The 27,324-nt window shown below is 36.8% G+C and overlaps 1 protein-coding gene across 3 annotated transcripts in view; it reads right to left on the bottom strand.

Annotated features, from left to right (window-relative positions):
* The window catches only part of LOC129244579 (solute carrier family 35 member F5), a 34,382-nt gene extending 7,317 nt beyond the window's left edge, over positions 1–27,065 (bottom strand). For 2 of the 3 annotated variants that reach the window (XM_054882293.1, XM_054882291.1), the window contains exons 1-3: positions 26,944–27,065; positions 2,132–2,740; positions 1,917–2,057 (exon numbers count right to left, since the gene is read on the bottom strand). In XM_054882293.1, coding sequence (XP_054738268.1) covers positions 1,917–2,057; positions 2,132–2,221 — 231 coding nt within the window. In that variant the 5' untranslated portion in view covers positions 2,222–2,740; positions 26,944–27,065. The other variant, XM_054882294.1, reaches the window with a different exon arrangement.
* Positions 27,066–27,324: the final 259 nt, after the last annotated feature.

Below are 27,324 nucleotides of genomic sequence, written 5' to 3'. Positions count from 1 at the left end.
TGTGATTTTTCCCTGCCAACAATTTAATCAGCTGTTCGTGTCGCAAATTATTAGGTACTGGTTTCGCGTTCATGTACTTTTTTTGATATTTTTCTCTTTGAGAGTGAATTCTCCGAAAATAAGTTATCATAGATCTTACTCGTATTACTTACTGAAAAGAGAGTCTAATCAACAAAAAGGAGTACAATTCTTCATGGGCGGTTGAAACATAATACACTCGGACAAAAATGTTTAACCAAGATACAGAATACATTTTTCCGAAAGTACATATTTGACTCTTTGACTTTTGAGAATTCGAATCTGAGCTTAGGAAATGGTACATGCACGTCAGGTGGTTCAAAGTGCAAGAATGTACTACTATAGGGTGGGCCATGTAAAATTTGCTTTTTGAATCGGCTATTTTTTATACTCGTATTGAAGATTGAATATTGTCATTTATGAATAAAAAATAATATCATTCGATCAACCCAATTTGTAAGCACATTTTCGATTGTTTGGGCTCTAATTTCATGAATGGCAACTTCGATTTCGTGTTTTAAAGCATCAATCGTCTCTGGATGGTTCGCATAGCATTTGTTCTTAACGGCTCCCCACAAAAAATAGTCCAACGGGCTTAAATCCCAGCTCCGAGGCGGCCAATTGATATCGGAATTTCGGCTGATTATTCGGTTTTCAAAAACGGTAGCCAAAAGTTCGAGTGTAACTTTGGCAGTGTGACAAGTTGCACCGTCCTGTTGAAACCAAATGTCGTCCATGTCATCTTCTTCAATTTTTGGAAACAAAAACTCGTTGAGTATGTCACGGTAACGCTCGCCATTTACTGTAACCGCGGCTCCTCGCTCATTTTCGAAAAAAAAATGGCGAAGAAGACTCACCACTTTGGAAATAGGTTTTCAATATTTCCCAATTTTGTTCAAGCGTATAGCGTCCCATTTCGTAAATGTCAAACCTTTAAGTAAATTATGAACACATTTGTATTACCATTCTCAAAAAATAGGTGGTTCAAAAAGCAAACGCTATATGGCCCACCCTGTACTATACTTATTTGGCTACATTGAGGTTATGTAGGTTAAGCTAGGTTAGCCTGGTTGGCATTAAGCCACGCATAGACCTTTTGGTCCCTAGCGATACCAGATGAAGACCGACCTCTATGAATACTAAAAGTAGACATAATGTAGGATGACAACGCTTTTGGCGAATCTAAGCAGAGCTGGAAGATCCGTTTTTGAAACGTCCTCAAGACCCTCAAACAATGGGGCTCCCAGGCATTTTGAACGCGTTTTTAATAATGTCGGACCTGGTAATTATGACCTGTTCGCATACCTATGATAGTTCTTCAGTCTTTTCGCGAGAGCGTAAATACGAATTGAGTCAGTTTTTTGTCGTTAGTTCTACGCATAGCTTTTGCTGTTTTGCATGTGGTCAGATTAGTCCACCTGACTTCCACTCGCTTTTTCATGTAGTTCTCCATTTCGTTGTATATCGTATTTAGAAGTTTTAGTATGTCGTTCTCTTGTTCAAATGGTAGTCTAACAGGTTATGTAACACCGTGAAATATTCTTCTTTTAATCTCATAACAGTATCTCAAAGTACAACTCTTCACCTCCTATGACTTTAAGTTGAAATATAAGAAGAAAAAAAAATACTTTATTCACTTTTGAGATGACGTCTGCTGGATTTACAAAGTTCACTTGGGTTTTTACGGAGTCAGATTCGGATGCTTAGTCTGTTTCTTGGTTCTGAAAGGCAGACAAATTTAGTCTACCTGTTTTATATAGAACCACTAAGGACCAATAGGTCTATGTGATGGTCAACCTAACCTATCTGGCTTTGGCAAAGGCGTTCCAATTCTACCGTATCATATAATATTTCTTCGTAGCTCTAAACATTTAGGCAAATAAATCTATATTACTTACCGTGTAATTGCCATTTTGGCGTTCACAGGACTCGCGCCAGGGTGTGACCAATCCGATTACAACTAAATAAATTGCAAACATCGAAGTCTTGAAGTAAGTGCAAAAGAATGGCTTATCGAACTTTTCATTTTCGTAAAGAAACTGAAAGTAAACAAGTGACACAGTTAAGAGAAATGATTGCCATTGTATTTGTGTACTTCATCATTGAAATGCACCTTTGTGAGTTCACTAGACGATACCCAAATTACATCGACCAATAACAATATAATGATGCCAAGAATGAGCTTTTGTGTTTTGCTCAACATTTTATCCTTTGCACAATGCACTGCGTCGGCGCCGGCGTCGGTGTCGGTTAGCCGGCGAGTAACGTGTGGCGACGCGTTTACGTATAACTATTCAACTTTTGACCCAATTTCGTGTTCACCAGCCTCCACCCCTCCTCAAATTGTTTTTGGCTGCTGTGGCTATTATTTATTCTCTTGGATTTTTGTGTGTTTGTTGGTTTTTGGGGGGAAAGTGGAAATTTTCGCGCTTTTTTCCTTGTCGTTTTCTATTTTTAGTACCGTTACCGTTCAGCGGTTGTTGCCTTTTCGAAAATTTCTGCCCTCTTCAGTATTTTTATTTAACCAGTTTTATGTAGATGCCAGTGTTTAAGCTTCATTTTTGAATTTTGCTGGTGGCGCTTCCTTTTCATTGACATTCAGTTTTTAATTCAACACTTTGTTGTTGCTTTAATTCATTGACTTAATTTAGCTGTTCCGTTGGCACCGAATGATGCGCTGCTGCACATTGTAATTTAGCTGTAATTTGTTGTTAGCAGGCATCTGAAAAAAAATGTTTAAAAAGAGAAGACCATTAATTAAAAAACAACAAAACGCAAATGAGATCCTTTAGCTTGGGAGTCTGAATTTAATAAAGAAAAATTATTGAAAGCAATTCGCTTTTTTCTTTATTATTTGCGTCTAAGCACAATCTCATACATACATATACACTTGTGCTCACACAATTAAGTTGATTTATTTTTTCCCGTATTCAGAATTTAAATTATAAAAAAAATATATTCCCAGAAGTTTTCCAAAGATTCTGATTAAGAAATTGAAAATTTTAATGCCTTTTTTTTTAATTTAAAGATAAAAGCGATAAAGCGACTTAAGGGGTTATATACTGTTAAAATTTTCAAAAAAAATTTATTTTATTTTCTTAATGTACATATATTTAAGAAAATACACAGAAAATTTAATATCGTTCCGGTGAATATTTTCGAAGTTACACGCAAATTTGAAAAGGCGTTTTAGAGTGCTTGAAAGTGCTTTTAAAACTTTAAACGCGTTTTTCTCAAAATGGTGTTTTAAAAGTCGGTGACTAACATTACTAGAAAACGGCTGAACCGAATAGTCTCAAATTTTAACACGAGCTTCTTAAATATATTTTTTAGTAACTAATCGAAGATTTCTTCTCATCGATAAATATTTTTTTATTTTAAAAATCGGTTTTTTTTTTTTGAGAAACCGCCATTTTGTCAAAACAATTTATTTCACTTATTCCTTCCATTTAATACTAGATTTAACATTAGTTTAACGAAATTTCTTTGTTTTTTTCAATTTCAGTGGATCCAATTCAGAGATATAGAGGTCCCCGCAAACGTCTTTTTTGAGAGGAGCTCCCGGAGATCAGCTGTAGCTCCTTTCCAAATAAATATTTTTACTAATATTAAGTCTTAAAATACAGTTCAAAGATAACATATTATGTGCACAAATTTTTAGATCAATAAATTAAAAAGTTTTCTCAGAAAAATGTCTGGAAAATTCGCTTTTTTCGGCCTTCTTACTGTATCTGTATTTAACCCCTCAAGGGGAACCGGTGGTCTAGAAATTTCAACAAATCGATTTTTTGTTTTTTCGATATGCCGCAAGTATAGTATCTTAAGAATATACTGTGAAATTTCCTATAGCTTCTACATTAACTCTACCCATGAACTAGGTATAGAGCAGTCCGCGCGCTCCTGTAGCTCAAACTTTAAACTCATTTACCTCGACCCGACTTTTTTTGGTCTGGTGTTGTCAAAAAAAAAGAAACTATTCAATCGAATCGACTGAAATTTTAATACGTTGTTTACAACATCAGTGGCTATAGCCCGTACTAGAATCATTTTATTATTTCAATTGTTTCGTATTTAATCAAAAACTGAAAAATAACCAGATTTTTAGAGTGCCAAATTCAAAATCGCGCCATTTTGTGAAAATTTTTTTTATTCTAGTACGGGACATATGTAGCTAGTCATACTGAATAATAATTTTTTTGGTTTTTGTGTTTCAGATAAATAGAAGAGCCTAAATGGAAAACACCATCCAGGTCCAATTTTTCGGGAGGTTCAACTTCAGTGCCATTTTTAAAATTAATTTTTTTTTTCATGTTTGTATGTAAAACCAGTTAAATAAAAAGCTTAAGAAGTTAAATATCTCTTTTCATTTTTTTTGTTTAAAAAAAAAAAATCCTGAAAATACCCTAAATTTCGAGCTCTAGACCACCGGGACCCTTTAATTGTGTGAGCACAAGTGTTTGCTGAATACCAAAAACACCTTCATTCTTATTTAAAACTCATCTATCTGTTTGAAGGGTTGCCGTTTATATTTTGCCCATTCCGCTACGGCGTCCGCCAATACGATTACGACGATTAATATAATATAAAAAGTTTATAGAAAAAGTTTTTAATAGAAAGAGTTTTTTCTAATAGCGGTCGTCTCTCGGCAGGCAATGGCAAACTTTCGAGTGTATTTCTGCCATCAAGAAACTCCTTATACACACTTTTGCTGTTCGGAGTTGGCTTAAAATTGTAGGCCCCTCTATTTGATTAACAACACCAAGACACACACCACATATAGAAGAAGGAGCTTGGCTATATATCTAACAGACATGGGCCGACTGTTTATTCATTTTAATGAAAATGTAGTAAAATAATAACGAAAATAACTTTATTGTTTTTCAAAATGTTTTTCTTGTAGCTCAATACACTTCTGCATTCGCTTGAACCAATTTCAAAGCACTTAGAAAGGAAAGCCTCCAAAACGAGCTGTTTAAAGACTTCAATAACTTTTTGAGACGTTGACCTCGCATTTTATTTTTGATGTTCAGCAGCAAAAAGAAATCACTAGATGTCAAATCAGGTCTGTAAAGCGAATGATCCAGTAATTAGATCTTTTGAGTGCTCAAAACTCTATTGTGCGAGACGAAACGTGAATGCTCACATTGGCTCGGTGAAGAATGATTCCTCTTCGGCGAATGGTAAACGAATTCTCCGAGAACTTCTGGCAAACAAATGGTTACCAGAATTCACTGTTTTAAGTTTCTCTAGTGGTACAGTTTCGACATGACCAACCTAGCTCTATCTTAAGTTCTGGATGAGATGTTGTGATAAGTAGAGGGCACAAAAGGCCATGAGGTCGAAGAGTGAGCCTCCAATAAATCTAAATCCAGTCCCACTAATGGCCAATGATGTCACTATCTCGCGATATTTTACGTTATCACTTGATGCACAGTAACGATTTTTTCTGGCACAGCAACCGTTTTGGGACGACCTTCTCAAAATTAACCTTCAAGGATTGATGGCCACAATGGAATCATGGACACACTGTACTATCGTTTCATTGTATCCAATTATGGTGCCTGAATGCCAAAAGTCGAAGTAAGTTGATCAGTGCGCGCCTGTCTCGATCCACATCGAAAATCGTAATAAATCAACGCACGAAAATTTTCACGAGCTAATTCCATCTTTGAGCGAGATGATATTTTTCAACTCACTGCAAAAATAAATAAATAAAGGTCGTACGTGAAAAAGTTATATCTAAGTAATAAAATTTACCAATCTTTTTAATTACAATATCGAATTAAACGCAGTGTTTCAAAAGTGAAAAATATAAAATGGAACCCTCGCATTACCAAAGTGCCAAATGAGAGAAAAATTAACTCCTTCAAGTGCATACGCAAATTTCATATTGATTTTTGCTGGCTTATAATATTTTGACATACTAAACTGGTTTTGGCGCATAAATCATCAGCCATGAATATAAAAAAAGAATGACGCCATGCGATGACAAAGATGCGTAAAATGTATTTGGGTTCCGTCTGCTTTAGTTTGTTTGTCTTTTTTAGCTAAAGTGTTATGAGCACCACATTCGTCGTTAGATTGATGATGCATTGGCTCTGGGCTAGTTTTTAGCATCGATCAAAATTCAGTAGCCATAAATTTTGTAAATAAAGAAGCAGAATGCTGCGCAGAAGTCACCCTGGACAACACTCATCCACTGACGACACAGGCTCAAGTGATATTCATAGAGATATTTAACACTTTCATGCGTTCTCACTCCATCGGAATCAGTCGATTCTACGTTACCGGAAGGAGCCGGACTTATGTCCGGTCAAGCACTATCACTTCGGTAGAGTTCCTAAAAATTCGGTCCTGCAAACTGTTTTCGGATGGGCTTTTTTATTCATCTCTTCAAGACCTTCTGCTACCACTTGCGTTGATGTAATTTTTGGATTGTTTTTTTTTTTTTGCGAGGTCTTCCAGTATGAGGTCGGCTCTTAAGAATTGTTTACCCTTTAAAACGTTTTATTATGCTATAAATAGTAAAACGACTTCGATTCATCGTTTGACCGATTTCTGCACATGATTTGCGCTCATTACGCTTATACAGAATTATTTTTCTTTCAGCTTCAGTTGTGTCTGTTCTTTTCCGTCCTATGATGTATTAATAACGCGAAAGCAAGACTTGAAATGTCGAAGTATTGGGTTAGCAACTAAGTAATTGCGGATTTAACTTATGAACGGTTTCAGTTGAATTTTTAGGTTTGCAGACGTAGTACAAATGTAAAACACATTTTGTTATTTGATAGTTGGCAATTCAGCTGTCAATCAGTAAAAAACGTTTTTCGATTGGTTACGTAGTTTCGGTTTGGCGTTCGTTGAAAAATGGAAAATCAAAAGAAACATTTTCGTCATATTTTCCTTTTTTTCTTCCGCAAGGGAAAACCGCATCGCAAGCTCATAAAAAGTTATGAAGCCTTAAAAAAACGGCAGTGTCAAAATTGGTTTGCCAAAATCCGTTCTAGTGATTTTTCACTCAAAGATGAAAAGCGCTCTGGTCGTCCAGTTGAAGTTGCTGACGCCTTAATCAAAGCAATAATCGACTCGGATCGTCTCAGCACAACACGTGAGATTGCAGAGAAGCTTCATGCATGCAATACACGCATTGAAAATCACAAAAACTGAAATCACACGAACTGAAAGAAACGCATTAACAGCTGCGATTTGCTAAAGAAACGTAATGAAAATCATCCATTTTTAAAACGACTGATAACTGGCGATGAGAAATGGATTGTTTACAACAATATCAAGCGGACAAGATCGTGGAGCAGGCCAGGTGAACCAACTCAAACAACATCAAAAGAAGGTTTTGTTATCAGTTTGGTGTGATTACAAAGGAATTGTCTACTTTGAACTCTTACCACCCAACCGAACGATCAAATTTGATGTCTACATTGAACAACTAACGAAATTAAACAATGCAGTTGAAGAAAAGCGGACCGAATTGACAAATCGAAAAGGTATTGCATTCCATCACGACAATGCAAGGCCACAAACATCTTTGGCCACTCGACAAAAATTATTAGAGTTTGGTTGGGTTGTTTTGCCACATCCACCATATAGTCCTGACCTTGCACCATCTGATTACTTTTTGTTTCGATCTTTATAAAACTCTTTGAGTGGTTGAAATTTCAATAATGATGATGATGTCAAATCGTACTTGATTCAGTTTTTTGCTAATAAAAACCGGAAGTTTTATGAACGTGGGATTATGATGCTGCCTGGAAGATGACAAAAGGTAATTGATCTAAATGGGCAATACATTAAAAAATAAAGTTATTTAGTTCCATGAAAAAATTATCTTTGATTTTCTAAAAAAAAAATCCGGAATTACTTAGTTGCCAACGCAATAAGTTGAGTTTCGAATGGTCATATTTATAACGGGACTTATTCGAAAGCATTGGTTGCTTTGTTAGGAAAATGAAATCAGTTAAAATTTAAAGTTCTTACTTTGTGTGAATACATTTGTCGTTTGAAAATATGGGGAAGCGAATGATTTTCGTTAATATTTTATTTATGGAGTAAAGTTTTGTTAAGTTTATGTTAGTTTTAAATAAACAATATATTTGTTTACTTTTCTTAGAATAACATTTTTAATTACATTAAATCTTTCTCAAGATACAAATACTTCTTGAACCCAAAATTAGGTGTTTTTGTGGATAATTTTATCCGTGTGTGTAGGATAATGATGATATGCAAGCATAGCTGGCCAAATTACATTTGCGCTTATTTGTTTACAAGCTACGAACACCTCCAGGAAATGAATGGATAGTTTCTCAATGCAAATTTAACTTTGCTTATAACTTAAGGGTACCCGGTGGTCTAGAATTTTTAAAAAATCGATTTTTTGTTTTTTCGATATTTCGAAAGTATAGTATCTTAAGAATATACTATGAAACTTTGATGTGGAAATTCCCAATATTATAAATAGCTTCTACAGCCCATTAACTAGGTAGAAAGCGGTCCGCGCGCTCCTGTACCTCAAACTTTAAGCTCATTTTTCCCGAAACTACTTTTTTCGGCCTGGTGTTGTCAAAAAAAAAAAATATTCAACCGAATCGTCCAAACTTTCACAACATGTATCGCTATCGTCGGAACTAGAATCATAATTTTATTTAAATAATTTCCTATTTTTTAAACTAAAAAACTAGTGAAAAAACCCGATTTTACGAACTTTTTTTTCAAAATTTTGTCAATTTTTCATTTTTTCGATTTGTTCTAGTTCCGACCATAACTGCACTCTTTCTGATTAAGAATCTTCTTGAATTTTGTGTTTCAGATGAGTAGAAGTCTCGAAATCATCTACGCCGTCCGGGTTCGATTTTTCGAGAGGGTAATCTTCAGCTGCATTTTTATAATAATAAATATTGTTTCAAAAGTAAAAAAAAAATTTTTGTATGCTCAATAAACGTACTAATAATAAGCCCGAAAAGGTGAAACATCGTTTTTTAAATTTTGAATGGCAAAAAAAAATCGTGAAAATAGGTGAAATTTTCGTGCTCTAGACCACCGGGTACCCTTAAGCACTAAATACGCTATATGGCTGTGATATGTAGTTCATGATAGGCTTGAACTAAGTACAATCTTTCAGCAGTTTATTCATCAAAATTTAACTTAAGGAAAATTGGCTAATTGCTCTAGTGAAAGTGACTACAGTGACTATTAAAACATGTCCTCTTCAATTTAATATTAAAATATTTAGATTAGGTAAGGTTGACCTGGCTGGCTGAAAGCCATCACATAGACCTATTGGTCCTTAGTGGTACCAGATGGAGCTTGACCCTTAAGTTTCCTTGTAGTAGGCATCTTGTAATACGTCTGCGTTTTTTGCGAATCTATGTAAACTCTGGAGCTCTATCCCCGAGAGGCATTCTAACTTCTCATACTGTAAAGCTCCTAAGCATTTTAATCTGGTTCTAGCTAACGCAGGGCAAGAACATAGAAGGTGTTCTAGCGTTTCCCTCCCTTCCAGTTCATTGCAAAATCTGCAGCTATCGTTGTTCGTTAGCATATCTATTAGAAATAGTTCTACTTTCTTTACTAGACAGGGCTAGTACGAATCGGACGTATTTATCTGCATTCTGCACATTATTTTCGCGGTTTGGCAGTCTCATCTACAATTTCGTTTCCTGCAATGCTCTTATGGCCGGGTACCCAATAGATATGCAACCGCCTGTCTGCGGCTAATCTCTCTATGGCTTCCCTGCTTTTTAGAACATTTTTAGATAAAATTTCATATGAGTTTAGTGCTTTTATCGCCTCTTGGCTGTCAATGTATATATTTATTTTGGTGTTGGTTGATGTCTTTGCGAATGCTATTTCCGCAGCCTTACCTACAGCAAAGACTTCTGCTTGAAAGATACTACAGTGGTCAGGGAGCTTAAATGGCTGTCGGATGCCTAGCTCTGCGCAATGTATCTCTGCCCCTACTCCGTCTAACATTTTCGAGCCATCAGCAAATATATTAAGAGTATTTGGGTTAGGTTTCATTTCTTTTTTCCATCCCTCTTCTTCTATTATTGTTCGGAATTTCTTCGCCCAATTGCATTTCGGAGTCATATAGTCCGTCTGGACCCTGTAACTCATGCCTATTGAGCTATGTCCGAATGTTTTACAAGTACATTCGCCTGTCGCGCTGAGTCTTACGGCGGATTTAGCTACTAGACATTCCGCCGCAATATCAATCAATCGGTGACAAGTTGAGTATTTTTTCAAGCGCTGCCTTAAAATATTTAATTAATAATATTAATATTTTTTATTGTTCTAAACTTTTAAATTTTCCTTGACGCATCATCTCTTTGAGCCAACCAAATTATAAGACATACTTTTTTCGCCCTCCGTATAAGTATGTATAGGGAAGGTTTATGCTGCTACAACAACAGCAACAACAACAACAACAACATATCTTCTTAATTTTATCTCATTTACATGCAATTTCATATCACACAATTCACGTTCCACTGTTTCCAATTTTTCTTGGCTAACTGACATTCAGTACTCACACCCGCACCGCTGTATAAATGAATATTTTGTACGCAATCAAAGTTTCACACCGAGTACAATTGCCTATAAACAAAGAAAACTAACTAAAAACAAAGTGTTGGCGATAAAGTCCCATCGACGCCAAAATAACACTGGATCACAAATTTCAGCTTTTTTTCTGCACCAGAGACGCCGTTATGAAATTCCTATGTAAAATCACCGTCTGATTCCGAAAATCAAGGTTATTTTTTATTCTATGGTAACGTTTTTGAGATATTTACGAATTACCGTTATTTCAAAAAAAAAAAAAATTCGGCTCACTTAATCATATATATCTCGAAAACGAATTGAGCGATTCCAAAACCGTTGAAAGCTTTTAAAAGGTAATAAAATTTGCTATAAACTGTGTGTAAAACACTTTTTGCTAGGCCCTGCAGATTTAAAGATAACGAGCTATCATAACGGATTTTTTTAATTTTTTTTGTAAAAATATAAAAAAATTTGTACTTTGAGAGAAAGGATCTCGAAAACTTTTTACTTTTTCGTATATTTTTTGTTTTCACTCTAAGCTCCGTTTTATTACAAAAAAAATAAACTTTGATTAAACAAAATCGATGAACTAATACAAAAGTTACAAGCATTCAAGTAAATATATCCATTTAATACTTAACACGTTCCCTGTCCCAATACAAAAATGCAAAATTGACCGTCAAGTCCAACAAGGTTTTTTCTGTAGTCATAGGATAGCTTTAGTAATAATAATAACTAAAAAAAAAACGGATGTAGGGTATTTCTACCTGAAACACATATGGTCCATTTTTGCTTCTGCATGTTCATGAAACACATGTGGTTCAGGGAATTTTTTCTATGCTGACACACATATGGCTCAGGAACGTATCAGTGCTTATCAGGCGCACGTTTCCTGAACCATATGTGGCTCAGCGGACAGGGAACGTGTTAAGTACCCTACTGGTAATATGTGTTAGTATTCGCAGATCAGTTAGTTTCAGGTAGATTTTGGAAGGGTTATTAGATACAAAAAATTGTTAGTGTCGTTATCTCAAGCACAGACACATTTCAAGCAAGATCATATGTTTAAGGCAGGTAGTGTTTTCTATGTATAACTAGGGAACCTTTTTGTATAGGTAGGTGATCTATGTAAGTATAAATAATAGTACATGTGCCTCGTTCCTTCATAATTTCTGCAAGGATCGCCGGATACTGTTCATTTTTTAATTGCAGTTTATAATCCGTCATTTGCTTAAAAATATAATATGAATAAAAGGGCGCGAGAATTTGAGTGTAAAAATGATCCAGATATGTTCTGTTTCATCTGCGGGGAGTTTATCGTTAAAAGGATGCGACGTGTGTTTTCAAATCCTTTGAAATTTGCATACCATAAGTGTTATGGAATTGAGCCTAGAAACAATGAAAAACCATGGACACCGAATACTGTGTGCACCACATGTCGAGTCGAATTGATATTTTCGGAAACCGGAACCAAAAGGTACATCATAAAAATTAGGAGTTTGCTCTCTTTTAATGCATATCTGACAAGTTTCTTAAACTATCTATTTAGACGACATATGAAATTTATTACACCAATGAAGTGGAGGGAACCAACTTGCCATTCAACGGACTGCTATATTTGTACTACAAAAGTATTTGGGGTTGGAAAGTCAAGAAAAGTAACCTATGCGAGCGTATCTACAGTGTCATTACCAGAACTAAATTCAACGGAAGCTAGATTGCCAGCATCAAATTTAACTTTAGTTCCGGCTCCAGTTTCATTGTCAACAGCAGTATCTGATTACGCGGCATCATGTTGTACTGAATTGCAAACGGAAAACGAAAGAAACCCTTTGTCACAAGCACAACTCAATGATTGGATAAGGGATTTGGAATTGTCAAAAGAAAAGGCCGAACTACACGCCTCTCGTATGCAACAATTTAAATTTGTTTCATCCGATGTTAAGGTAACATATTATAGGACTCGTCACGAACAATTCTCCCAGTACTATACGAAGAAGGACAGTATTTGTTATTGCAAAAACATTGCTGGTCTATTTAAACAGTTTGGTGAACCATATGATTCAAAAGAGTGGCGATTGTTCATAGACGCCAATAAATTAAGTTTAAAGGCCGTATTATTGCATATTGGCAACCAAAAGCCATCTATCCCGATCGCGCATGCAGTAAATACGAAGGAAACATATGAGACAATGCAAAAATTGCTTAAATTAATTAAATACGAAGAACATGATTGGAAAATATGTGCCGATCTAAAAGTCGTTGGAATGCTATGTGGTCTACAATCTGGATACACAAAATACTGTTGCTTTCTATGCAAATGGGATAGCCGGGCACGTCAAGACCACTACATCATAAAGGATTGGCCAGAACGAATCGAGTTTCAAGTTGGGGTGGATAACATAAAATACTCACCACTTATAAAGAAGGAAAAAATAATTCTACCTCCGCTCCACATCAAGCTCGGCCTTATCAAAAACTTTGTCAAGGCTTTGGACAAAGAAGGCGAAGCTTTTCATTATTTGAAAACAATCTTTCCACAGATTTCAGAAGCAAAAATAAAGGAAGGGATTTTTGTGGGGCCGCAAATAAGGAAAATAATGGCCAATACCCATTTCAAAGAATTATTGTCACCAGTGGAGGCAGCGGCGTGGGACTCTTTTGAAAAGGTCGTTACTTCTTTTTTAGGCAAACACAAAAGTCCTAACTTCGAGCTGATAGTAAACGATTTAATCAAAAACTATGCGGAAATGGGTAAATAAAAAACACATATAAGACCATTTTCTCAGTTAACTTTAAAACTAAACAAAAAGTTTGAAAGCAAATTTTTAAATTTACATGAGAACATATAGCCCTTAATCTGAATTTATTGCCCTGCTCCGAACAAACAAGAACCACCAAAATTTGTTCTGAATTGGAAGATTAATCCAGCCTAAGAAAATTATATGCTAATGTGTCACTTATGTATTTATCTAATTCCCTTTTTAATTTTCTTTCAGGAGTAAATATGTCTTTAAAAATTCATTTTCTGCACTCCCATTTAAATTTTTTCCCGCAAAATCTTGGCGACGAAAGTGATGAGCATGGCGAAAGGTTTCACCAGCAAATGCAAATGATTGAAAGTAGGTATCAAGGATTCTGGGATGTCGCTATGATGGGTGATTACTGTTGGTTTCTCATAAGAGAAACCGATCCTTCTATAAATAAGCGTCAAAACAAGACACATAACTTTTTCAATTATAAAATAAGATCATAGAGTTAAGACAGAATCATATGTACATATGGTATTATTTGTAGGGTACTTAAGTATTAAATGGATATATTTACTTGAATGCTTGTAACTTTTGTATTAGTTCATCGATTTTGTTTAATCAAAGTTTATTTTTTTTGTAATAAAACGGAGCTTAGAGTGAAAACAAAAAATATACGAAAAAGTAAAAAGTTTTCGAGATCCTTTCTCTCAAAGTACAAATTTTTTTATATTTTTACAAAAAAAATTAAAAAAATCCGTTATGATAGCTCGTTATCTTTAAATCTGCAGGGCCTAGCAAAAAGTGTTTTACACACAGTTTATAGCAAATTTTATTACCTTTTAAAAGCTTTCAACGGTTTTGGAATCGCTCAATTCGTTTTCGAGATATATATGATTAAGTGAGCCGAATTTTTTTTTTTTTTGAAATAACGGTAATTCGTAAATATCTCAAAAACGTTACCATAGAATAAAAAATAACCTTGATTTTCGGAATCAGACGGTGATTTTACATAGGAATTTCATAACGGCGTCTCTGGTGCATTTTGGCTGTAAACCAGTGTAATTTTTATAACTTTGAAAACTGCCTTTTGCGTTCGAACGAGAAAATCGATAGGTTTACTTGCGTATCAAAATATGGTATATACAGCAGGTTTCAGATAAATCCGTGCAAGTAGTGAGCTGGCATACTTTGGTGTGATGAAATGTGAAAAAGATGTGAAAAAAATTCCTTCTTAAACATATCCGCTTGACGTTCTGATAAAACGTCATCTATGATAGCGAAAGGTGCCGCACCAAACAGCATCAAAATTGGACTACAAGTTTTTCGGAGTTCGAGTTCCAGTTTAGACTTTCGGATTCCGACAAAACGACGTTTATAAGGGAGAAACGACATCGAAAATCCGGTGTGCGCTATAGTGACGGGGTATGTGAAATAAAGTTAGACAAGACTTAGCCAAATGGTGTTGGACCGCTGACCTAATGAAGTAAACACATAAAGGCCCTTAAAAAGCTAGGTAAGTAGGTAGGTGGGGTGGCTGTCACAATGACACAATTAGGCCTTTCGTAGTTCCATTGTGATACCACTAGAATTTATCCTTACCCTATGGGTTCCTTTACAAAACATGCGGGAGCTTTAATAAACGAGCAAAGCTTTGTTAGTTTTAGATGCGCTATGTCCGCTTCATCAGTTAGAAATGCCGTATCAAGAGTGCGGAGCCTCCTTGTAGCTAAGCTTTCACACTCACATAAGAGGTGTCTGACTGTTTCCTTTTCTTCTGTATTAAGACAGCTTCTACTGAAATCAAAGTACGGGAGCTGTAATCTTCTAGCGTGGCTGCCTATTAAACAATGACCAGTTAATACCCCTATCATTTTTCTTATAGCTTCTCTGTTAAATCTTAACAAGCTTTTTGATCGACTGCTGCTCCATTTCGGTCATATCTGTCTGCTTCGTTAGCATATTGTGAGATTTTGCCAACTTGTATTTACTTTGTTGATAGTTTCCCTATCTATCAGTAGTTTACAAGTGGCTATAGGGATGGGTATCACCGTCTTATTCACTTGGAGGTCGAGCGTTGTACCGATTCGAGCAAGTTCATCTGTCTAACACTTCCCTGCTAAATTCCTATAGCCTGGCACCCAAAGAAGGTGTACTTTATAGTATTTAGATACGCCATTTAGAAGTTTAAAACATTCTATGACCGTTTTTGACGAGTGTGTTTTAGATTCTAGCGCTTCTATTGCTGCTTGACTGTCCGAGTATATGAAGACTTGTGGATAATACTCTCGTTTTTATTGCCGCTAGTCCCTCTTTTATGGGAATAAGCTAAATAAGACTTGATTACTTTAGGAAGAGAGGGACAACCGATGAAAACAGGATTGTTACCTGAGCTTTGTTCCCACTCCTGTCGGTTATACGTTACGACGGAACGACCTCGATTCATATCTGACATAAGATTGCTACTCCAACAAAATTGCTCAAACATTTTTTGCGAATTTTTAAGCTGTTCCAACAACCACAACCGCTCCAGTGTGACTTCGTTTGTCATCATCCACATAGTTCCTCGAGCTCTGTTGCGAAGTATAAGGTCAAAGCAAAGTTTTTCCTCTCCGTTCTGTTCCCCACTTTTGCTTTTACTTGTTGCTACGTCAATTCTTTTTCACAGCTTTTATTTCACTTTTAATGCAATGGCGCCATGAGCTCCTATATCTACCTCAGTTCCACTGACCTTGAGGATTCCAGACTAGTGCTTGCCTGCTGATCTTCGTGCCTTCCTTGCGTAGTGTATGGCCGAACCACCTCCATTTGCGCTCTCGGATTTCTTGCGCGAGTGGTTTTTGTTGGCATTGTCAGTGTAAGTCGGCGTTCGATATCTAATGGTTTCGCCACCAAATGCGCAGGATTTACCTCAGGCTACGTTTTACAAACACTTGCAGCTTTTGAACGGTTTCTGCTGTTAGACGCCATGTTTCACAAAAGTAGGGAAGAGCAGACTTAACATTTTAATTACAGATTTAAAGTTTGGTATGCACGCTGATTTGTTTGGACAGCCACTGCTTCCCCCATTTGCCGTGAATTAGCTTCCTGGCTAATCTGTGCTGAGAAAGCAAACTAGAGAAAAGAGAAAACCGATGGGAGGAAAGGAGGGAGCGAAGAGAGTTGGTGAAGGAATGGTTAGGAGGATGAGTTTAGAGTGTGTGTTATGAACGATCACTGTTCTGCGCTTGCGTCAGCGCCACCTATATCAGCAGGCGTAGCAAAGAAGTAAGAGCCAAGATGTCTAGATCTTAACACCGCCAGAGCAGGCCAACTAAAGAGAAGGTACTGAGATGATTCCACCTCATCCTCTATACATCTGACGCAAAAAAGACTCGAGATAATTCCAAGTCTCACAGCATGCATTCCTCACGCATAGTGTCTTGTGAGAACACCCATGAGATTCGAGAGCTGAGATTTTGTCAACCTAAAAAGCTCACCCGAGCGCCCCCGATCCACGTGGCCAGAAGGACTTCGCGACCTTACAAGTTTGTACACTTGTCTGGCCAGCTCATCCGCCTCACAGTTCCCCGCAATGTCGCTGTGACCAGGTCCCCAGATGAAGCTTATGTCAAAGAGTTCGGACGCAGTCGAAAGTGAGGCCAGGCATTCCGTGACCAGTTTCAAATGCACCGTCATTGACCCGGGGGCTCTCATTGCCACTTGGCTGTCGGAGTAAATATTTACTTTCTTGCCTGTTAGTACGCATGTGAGCAGCCAATCAGCTGCCTCCTTGATTGCGCCTACCTCTGCCCGGAACACACTGCAACGGTCCGGGAGCCTGAATTTGAGTCTGATGGGGAGCTCCTCGCAAAAAAACTCCTCCGCTAACCTTGCTTTTCAATTTTGATCCATCCGTGAATAAGTCCACCAGCCCCTGTCCCCAAGTGTAGCCCCCGTCCACTCTTCCCTTGATGGAGTATGAGTGGAGAAAGTTCCGGTTGGACTAAGCGAGAGTATACAATGATCCATTGACAGGGGGATGAAATCTAAATTTCTAAGGATGCTTGAGTGCACATAAGTGAGGTTGAGTCTCTAGCCCGAACCCCTCGGTCTGATTGCAGTACGTGCAGCGGCAATTCTGCCTGCGATGTCTACGAGTACCACATTTAACATTGCTTTGAGTGCCAGAATAGGAGTCGTTCGAAGCGCCCCACTGATTCGAATGAGTGCCGATCTCTGAACTCTCTCCAGCTTCTTCGCCAATGTCGTCCTCTCTAGTAAGTTCCACCAGACTGTGACTCCATAGAACGAGAATAGGCTTTACAATGGTATTATATAGCCAGGCGAAAGGCTCCACCTTTTACCAATTGCGCCGTTGCACCCATACAAGACGATTCTTGCCTTCTTCACTCTTTCCTCAATATTGGGATTCCATGTAAGCTTACTGTCAAGGATGATACTTAGGTACTTCACCCTGTCAGAAAGCATCGGCGGAGCACCCCCTAGTGAGGGAAGTTAAGTTCTGGGTATTTTATATTTCATCGTAAATAGGTCGAGGCACGTCTTGAGAGGATTCACCGACAGGCGGCAATTCATTGCCTATCTAACAACTACGTTCAGATATCCCAGTATCAAATTGTACAGAGTATCCACAAATTTTCCTCTAACAATTAGTGTCACGGCAATTACCCTGCAGCCCCCTCTCACCAGCTCCTCCAGCAAGTCTTTCACAACAACAACCTAGAGAAAAAGCCTGTTATAGGCGAGAAGAAAATTTAGCGCAACTCGCTTGAACAGGAGGCAACAAAATATTAAAGCAATGGTTTTTAGCTCAAATTTAAAATCTGATATTTCTTGTAATTATGTATTGAAAATGCAAAATATTTATAATTTGCGTATTCATTTTCAAATTATCTACCCCAAAGAACTGCGAAAAAAATTGAAATTTTTTTTGTGTCCGGATTTTTATGTTGGCCACTGTAGGTAGGCACATTTACTTTGCACCTGTATGGACATTGAACAATGAAGCGTGATTAATTAAATTGTCGGAGACGGGGTAGCAGATGGAACGCACTGACGTTAAAGATAGAATTTGTTTGCACTTTTCTAGTAGAAATTTAAATGTAGGTATAGATTTTGTGTATGTAGGTATGCAAGCTTCATACTCCTTAGTAGGGTAACACATTGTGGGTGTATTATATGGAAATTTTTTATAATTTAATTAAAGATTTGTGGCAGCTGGCTTGATAGGCTGACTACGAGTATTTGATAAATTCAACCTACTATTGCAGCAATTGCCGAACCAAAATTTATTTCCTCCTTTGCTTTTTGGTGATAATGAAGCCAATTGTTTTCCCGTTTGTAAGTAGGAACACGTTATTTGAAAGAATTATAAATTCAATAATAAAATACAGCACATAAATCAAATATTTTAATTATAAATACTTTTCTAATCACAGGCGAGACTTGATAACACAATTTTTTGATCAACTAATTGCCTTCGACTTCTACACTGCAAATATTTATGTATTTCTTGGTATGAGTTTACAAAGCAGTTGCTGTTTATCGCTATTTTCTCGTCTTCCAGGAAATACAAGAATTTATAATTTTTTTTTTATCTGAAATCGGATAATTAAATTTGTTGCTTTTATTTTAGAAGTAGAGGGTTTTCCAATAACAGGTGTTATTTTGAATAGCCCGCTATTTCGGTAGATGTCACTTTTTAAGCTGTCATTTTTTGATATTTGACAAGTAGAAACTACGCCATTAATAAAAATGGAACGATACACGCTTAAACAACGCATTGAAGTGATTAAAATTCACTATAAAAATGGTGAAAATTTGGCAGAGATGGTGCGTAAAACTCGAACATTTTTGGGTCATCGTGCAGCACCTTGTCGGACCGCAATACAGAAATTGGTGGAAAAAATTCGAGCTGTTGGGATAAGTTAGTGATGTGAAGATTAAAACCCCTGCACGTCGCTCAAGAACAGCCGAGCAGCCGAAAATATTGGTGTTGTAGCCGAAAGTGTTTACGAAAACCCAGGTTTGTTCATTCCTCGTCGTTCTTTGGAATTTGTGGCATTCCACAAACGTCATTATACCGTATTTTGCATAAAGACTTGGGTCTTAAGGTTTATAAAGTCCAGTTAACACAAGAGATCAAGCCGGCCGATAATCAACAACGTCGTGGGTTTCTGATTGGGTCATTGAAATGCATGAAAATGATCCGGAATTCGAAATCGAAAAATCATCTTGAGTGATGAGGCTCATTTCCACCTCGGTGGCTTAGTCAACAAGCAAATTTGTCGGATCTGGGGCTCAGGAAATCCAAGAGTTATTATCTATCCTCAACGTGTGACTGTTTGGTGCGGTTTACAGTCCGGCGGAGTCATTCGACCTTACTTTTTCGAAAATAAAGCTGGAGCGACAGTTACGGTGAATGGATTGCGCTATCGCGAGATGATTAACAATTTTTTATGAACGGAATTGGATCCGGACAACGTTTATTTTCAACAAGACGGCGCTACGTGCCACGTGCAAAGAAATCAATGATATTTTATCAAAATAACACCTCTTATTGGAAACCCCTTTACTTAACACAAAAGTGACAGCTTAATTATTCTCGCCAAATACCCCAGTCGAAGTCAAAGTAATTACGGGGCGCTCTTTAGTTAAAACAAAAGAATTCTCCTAGTGAGAGCAGCACGGGAAGTTAGGATAAACAAAAAGATGCCCAGGGCAAATAGTTGTGATTTAACCATCTCCCGGTAGCAGAGGTGGCTATTGTCTATTTGTAAATAGCATTTAGTGTTAGCTGGGGTCAATCGCCACCGCAGCGTTACATTGTAGATAGCGAAACAAATGCACTGCTTTTGCCTGTCTTGTTTAAGTCCATTTCTGCGATTTATTTTAAAATTTGTATTTGGACAAGCGAAGAAGAACTCAAAACAAAAAAAAGGAAAACTTTTACTTCACACTTCGCACGTTGTTCTTTGCACATTTTTCAATTCTTGACTGATCAGTGAAGCAGGAACATTATAATTTTGTGGACAACGTGGATGTCGTTCAAGGATAAGAGTTGTTTTTTCTTATTTCATCAACTTTTCTTAAATTAATGGCATCTTTATTTGCGAATCCTCTCACGAGAACAAAGAAATTTTATCTGTCATGACCCGGAAATTGGAGATGAAAAACATTTCGAAAAACTTTATATTTTGCGCGGCGATTTCGTCAATAGGCATTTGTTAGCGCAAAAAACTATTTTTTTTTTTTTTCTATACTTTTGTATAATAGCGCAGCCAAAAGAAAGGGCTTTCAAAAGTATTTCTTTAAAAAAACTAATGAAATATGAGAAAGTAATAGAAAATAAATTAAATGCAAATTTATATAATTTAAGCACATTTAAATTCCATTCCTAATTCTTAATATTATAGTTACTATCCCCCTGCATGTAGTTAGCTACCTCCGAAGGGGCTGACGAAAGACGGACGAAGTGTAATGCAGAGATGGCGATTGCCCCTGCAAATATTTTGCTATCTTCATTGTAGCGATAGTGATGACCTACTACGGATAGATTGGGATGGGAGTACGGGTGTATGCCAAATGGTTAACACTTCGGCAGTCTATGACCGTTTCCTTAACATACGCAACACATTTAACGAATATCCATTCGACTGCATTCTGAATAGGTGGTTGATGATGCTACATAAACTAAAAAATAAATAATTACCTCGTATACTTCGGTAAGTCGTTTGACTGAGCTTCTCCTCCTATTTGTGGCGTGCGTCTTGATTTTGTCCCACAAATGAAGGAACCTACAGTTTTAAACTGACTCCGAACGGCAAATGGTTTTTATGAGGAGCTTCTTCATCATGGCAGAAATACACTCGGAGGTCTGCCATAGCCTGCCAAGGGGCGACCGCTTTTATAACTAACCTAACTTTTCCTATTATTTTGCTGTTTCAAGCACGGAGATTCGAACCTACGGTCTTCCGAATGGTAGACACGCACCAACTCATACGGCTACGGCAGCCTATCTTCATATAATACTAAGCACATACTACCGATTGTAATACCCACACATGCTAACCATAACGTAAATATTTACAAATTGGTTTATTCGAGAGTTGATATAAGATAAGGAATTAATACATGAAAATTAACTATCAAATAATTTTCATCATTTTCCCAGAACCGCTTAAATGTATGTAAGAAAATATTTACTATACATCAAATTGGACATTGATTTTCATAACAAAGTAAATAAAGTAATGCCATCATACTCGTTATTAATTAGTATTCCAAAAATAAGATACAATTTTACTATTGCCCAATGGGTATTGGTACCCAAGCCCGGGAGTTCGGAACGCGAAAAAGCGGCAGAAGTAGCAAAATTCGGGATGTTTGATACGAGTATTATATGACCTACTGCATATCTATATACGCTAACTGAATACCTGTAACTATCGACTAAGCAGTGTAAGTTGTATGTATGTAGTATGTATATGTATGCATGCAAGTGTGTATGTAAGTCCTTGTTGTTTGCAAGTATTTCATCATTTTTATTGACTTGTTCTGTCACATTATAGGATATTTTCATATATTATATGTATGAATGTACAAACATATACAGGGTGGACCAAATAAGACCTACTAAAAACTGTCTAAACAAATCGATTTTCTTAGATGATTGGATGCTCAATCACGCCAATTTATAAGTCAGGAAGCCGAAATGACGTATGCAACTATCGCCCAATAGTTAAACAAAGCACCATTTCGAAATATTCGATTATATTCTCAAAGTTAAAATGTTAAGTCGTATTAGTGATCTTATCTGCGAGTACCAGCATGGCTTTGTCCCCTTAAAATCCACTTGTACTAATTTGGCACTAGTCACAAACAATATTATTAACGCTTTTGTAAATCGCGCACAACTAGATGTAGTTTACACGGACTTCTCAAAGGCATTCGATAAAGTCGACCATTCTATCCTCATTAAGAAGCTGAGTGCATGCGGTATTAAGGGAACACTTTTAAAATTCTTTTTAAGCTACCTTTCGGGAAGGAAATTATTCGTTAAAATAGCATCGTCTAAATCTACATTATTAATTAATGCTTGGTCTGGAATACCCCAAGGGACTCACTGTGGGCCAATTCTTTTCTTAATATTCATAAACGACTTACCTGAAATATTTCAATATGTAAAATGCTTAATGTTTGCAGATGATGTAAAGTTATTTTTACAAATCAGCTGTATTGAAGATTGTTCCAATCTTCAAAAGGATCTCAAACATCTTCAAGATTGGTGTACCATGAACCACCTACACTTGAATACCGACAAATGCTGCATGGTTTCATACAGGAAGAAACCTAATCCATTCATCTATAATTACTCTTTGAACAATATTATACTTAGTAGAAAAGAGGAAATCAAAGACTTGGGCATAATCTTCGATTCAGGACTTACGTTCTCCAAACACATTGATTACATTATCTCTAAAGCTTTTTCTATGATTGGATTTTTACGACGCAATACTGAAGACTTTTCAGATCCCTTGACTTTGAAAGCACTCTACGTCTCCTTAATTCGAAGCCGACTAGATTATTGTTCTCTAATATGGAACCCATTCTACCAATGTCATATAAATAAGATTGAAAGAGTCCAAAAAGTCTTTACCAAATATGCGTTGTGTAAGCTGCGCTGGCCTAAAGGGCTCCCTAGTTATATAGGCAGACGCAAATTGATTGGACTGCAAAGCCTTGAGGACAGACGAATCTACTTTTCGATTCTCTTCGTGTATAATCTTTTAAATTTCAACATAAATTGTAGTGAGTTACAGAGTCTAATTACATATCAAACAAAGCACCATGATTTAAGGCAGGTTCGTTTATTTGTAGATCAACGGTATAGAACTAACTATGCCCTCAATGAACCAATGGTGAGATGCATTCGATTCTGCAACAATTATCCTAGCCTCGACTTTAGACTAAGTTTATATAATTTTAGGCAACAATTGTTTATAATCTTTAACTAATAATTAAAAATTGTCTAATATAGTCTGTAAGAATTATTTGTAGACTGAATAAAAAAAAAAAAATGAGGATGAAACGCCGGAATCGATTTCAGGAGCTTCTTACAGAACATTGATTGAAAACTTTTTGCGGCCAATGGCGGAGCAGTATCCTAATTTGTGGTTTCAACAAGATGGAACAACTGCGCATACTGTTAGGCAGTAGTCTTTAGTCATTAGTAGGTCGTATTTGGCCCACCCTGTACAAACGACTGCTAGGCTAGCGACCTTTTTTGATAAATCATATGAGTAAATATAACGCAATACTGCTTTGACGTATGAAGATAAACATTGGCTTATTATTATAGGTGTGTTGCATTGAATTAGTAAAATACTAAAATTGAGTTTTGATTTGGGCAATAAGTTGATTTGAAGAGTTTGCAAGGAATAAGAGAAAGGAAAGACTAAAAAAAAAATACTACCTTTCATAGCCATTTTAGATTTGCACAATTTGACAATTTGCTCGGGATCAACCCATTACTTTTTCATTAGCTGAAAATATACTCATGCACAAACATGCTCGGCAGCAAAATTGCACTTTGGCCTATTTAGGTTTAAATACTTCAAATGTAACACCAGCCGTTATGTCACTCGCAAACACACCTGGGGAAAGTGAGAGAGCAAAATGACATTTCATTTTGAGGGGAAGTTGCAAGTTTTTACTTGATAAATTTTTACTTGTAAGAATTTGCAAGTGAGAAAAACAGCTGATCGCAAAGTAAAAATAAACATAAATTAAAATTTTCGAATTGCAATTGCTAATGAAATGCTCTTTATCTGACAGCGATGATTAAATATAAAAAAAATTATTGTGAACAGAATAAAATCAACGGATGTCAATCTCGTTATTTTGCATTTTAATTGTGTTTTTTTTTTTAATTTAAGACGAGGTAGTTTTTATGATTTTTCTGCCAACAATTTAATCAGCTGTTCGTAAAACTTGCAAATAGATACTGGTCTATTGACTTTGCTGGATTTACAAGAATAGAGTAGGCAAGTATAGGGTTTTTCAATAAGGGCGGGTAGCGCCGTCCTGCTGGAACCACATGTCTTCTAGGTCCATATGGTTCAATATGGGTCATAAGAACAACAAATAAAAGATTTGACAGATGTCACCAAAACAAAATGGCTGCCACAGGACGCCAAAATCGATCCGCGCCAATTGAAAAACGTTTGCGTTAATGAACACTCATTTTGATAATAAAGTTGTATCATTTGAACGTGCTGTTCTATCGTGTAACTTGCCATGATGATTTGGCATAAACAACTGAATAATAAACAAAAGATTTGACAGATGTCACCAAAATAAAATGGCTGCCACAGGGCGCCAAAATCGACTCGTGCCAATTGAAAAACCCTTTATAACGATTCAGATTGTAGACCTACTCCTACTGTATGAAATGCATTCGTAAAGTACAGCTCCCACTTACGCAGCTACCCATAGATATCACTAAAGTCATCAAATTCGAAAAGAAGTTCAGAATTGAACTGAACAATAAGTTAGACTGGAGTATACCAGCATTTGAAAGGAAACTCGACGAGTGAACCCTGCACTGTACACAGATGGCTCGAAGACCCCAGAATCAAGCGGTCTGAGCCGATGGGTAGTTTTCCAAGCATCTTCGAAGCGGAGATGTATACCATCTGTCTATGTGCAGAGATAAACTTAGAAAGAAATTTCCGAAATGAGGGAATTGCCATTCTGAGCGACAGTCAGGCGGCACCACTCAAGAATCTATTATCCTGTGATATTAAGTCCTCACTGGTGCTTGAGTGTATCGAGAAACTGAATCTACTAGAAACGCAGAATCGGCTAATTTGGGTCCCAGAACACAGGGGTATAACTGGGAAAGAAGTAGCGGATGCATTGGCGAGAAATGATGCGGCCTTGCTATTAATAGGACCCAACCCCTTCCTTGCTATGATACAACACACCATCAATGAGAAGCTTAGGAGTGAAGAGCTAGGGCTAAGGGAGGTTTACTGGCACCAATCTATAGACTGCACCAGGCAAAATCTTTATTGGGAGGATACAACCGAAAGAGGTTTAAAAAACTCATAACCCTCCGTTCTCATGACAGTCGTTTCTACGTTATTGGAAAGACCCGAAGTTATGTCCGGCCAAGGACTGTCACTCTAGCAACGTTCCCTGTGCATGTATGCGGAATGTTTATGCTGCTACAACAAAACAACAACAACAACTCATAACCCTCTCCGAGGTTAAGCTGAGAATTCTCACCGACATTCTTACAGGTTACTGCAGACTGCGTACCATCTGCAAATGATCGGTATATAGTCGAGTGATTCTTGCTGTTCCTGCGACCAATCCCATGAGATTCCAATGCACCTTCTCCTTGAATGTAGCGCTATGGCGCAGAGAAGGTTAAGGCATCTCGGCCAACTTCAGCCAGAAAAAAAGCACATACATACAATCCAACCCAGCTCTATACTGAGTTTAACAAGGGAACTGAATCTGGTACCTCAGCGCTTCTGTGATGAGTAGAGCGCGCAAAAGACCAAGTGAAAACCTCGCGAAAATCTATCTACCTATCTAATGCTGGAACCCGTTAAAGAATAGCAATCAGCGTAAGACATCAAATACCATCTGATTATTACCTCGAAGTATAGGAGTTTCATATTGATGATTGTAGACCACTAAGATATCATACTGTGTTAAATGCATTCGAAAAGTGGTTTTATAAGATTTGTCCTAATGTCAATTTTGCCGGATTAATATGCCAATTAAGAAGGAAAACGTGCCACCAGGTTTGGCTCAGCCTTTTTGTCGCAAAAGCATACATTTTCATTTCGTATATCAATATTATGGAGATTAATCGATTCGAAATTACAAAAGTTAAGTTAAACCACAAAAGTTTAAGATAAGGTATTTGAAAATAATAATCAAGTTTGATGACTCAGTCAGTCTGCTGTTTATACAATTTATTCAGTAAACTGGAAAGTTTCTGTTCGCATATAAACGACATTCATTTTCGGCGTAACGCCTTTAGCTTCTTGATATGCAAAGTATGTGAATATGCAAATATTTACTTTTTGATAAGACAAAAGAATTAGGCCGTTTGTTAGCCGATGGTTTAGTTTACAAAATCCACAACAGTTTTTTCAAAGCACAGACCATCTTGACTGGTTAATATTGTGGAAATTTTATAACCATTTGTTATAGAGAAAGTTTAATGAAACCTTTTTTTTATTTTAACACGTCTAGTTTAATATTTCAAATACGGACAACAGAAGCAAGTCACCAGAACGCAGTTAGGGTCAAATTACCGCTTACCAGGAAAGTACTCCCTTTTTTATTGCATTATTTAAGTTCTGTAGCAAACAAAAAACTTTAACAAATTGTCTATGTATTGTATAAGCAACGCTTTTGTTAATTTTGAGCAAAATACTAGTAAACAAAACGGGCGGCACCGCACTGCGGTTGCAGAGCAACAACTTCACTTTCTGACCCAGCTTGTGGCATTTCGCCAATCTTCTCTGACGTTAATTAAGTTTTAGTTTGCGAATTTGCTTGCACTTTACACTCGAGTTTATAATTAAATGCTTACACAATTCTTTCAGTTAACTCTTCCAGCGCAATACTATATTTACATAAAATTTTCTTCCGAGATGTTTTGCTTTCTTGAAGTGAGACACTGACTTTTCGCCAGCAACTTTCAGCGCACTTAGTTGCCAGACGCTTAAATTAAAAGCTGAATAATAAAGAAGGCGAATAATAGAAGGCATAACACTACGCGTATTCTATGCATGAAAAGCTACATACAATATTTGCAGCTTTTGCACAATAATTTGTTATGGCTGTCAAAATCGGTAATTTGTGACTTGACCCTTTTGTGCCTACATTTACGAAATATAAAAGCTTGTATGTGTAAATTTTCGAAACTGTTGACTATTGTAAAAATATTCGTTGAAAAGTAAAACTAAAATAA

The sequence above is a fragment of the Anastrepha obliqua genome, chromosome 4, assembly GCF_027943255.1.
Source record: "Anastrepha obliqua isolate idAnaObli1 chromosome 4, idAnaObli1_1.0, whole genome shotgun sequence".
Taxonomy (NCBI): Eukaryota; Metazoa; Arthropoda; class Insecta; order Diptera; family Tephritidae; genus Anastrepha; species Anastrepha obliqua.
Note: the sequence above shows the minus strand (reverse complement) of the source record. Positions and strands in the feature narration are given on the sequence as shown.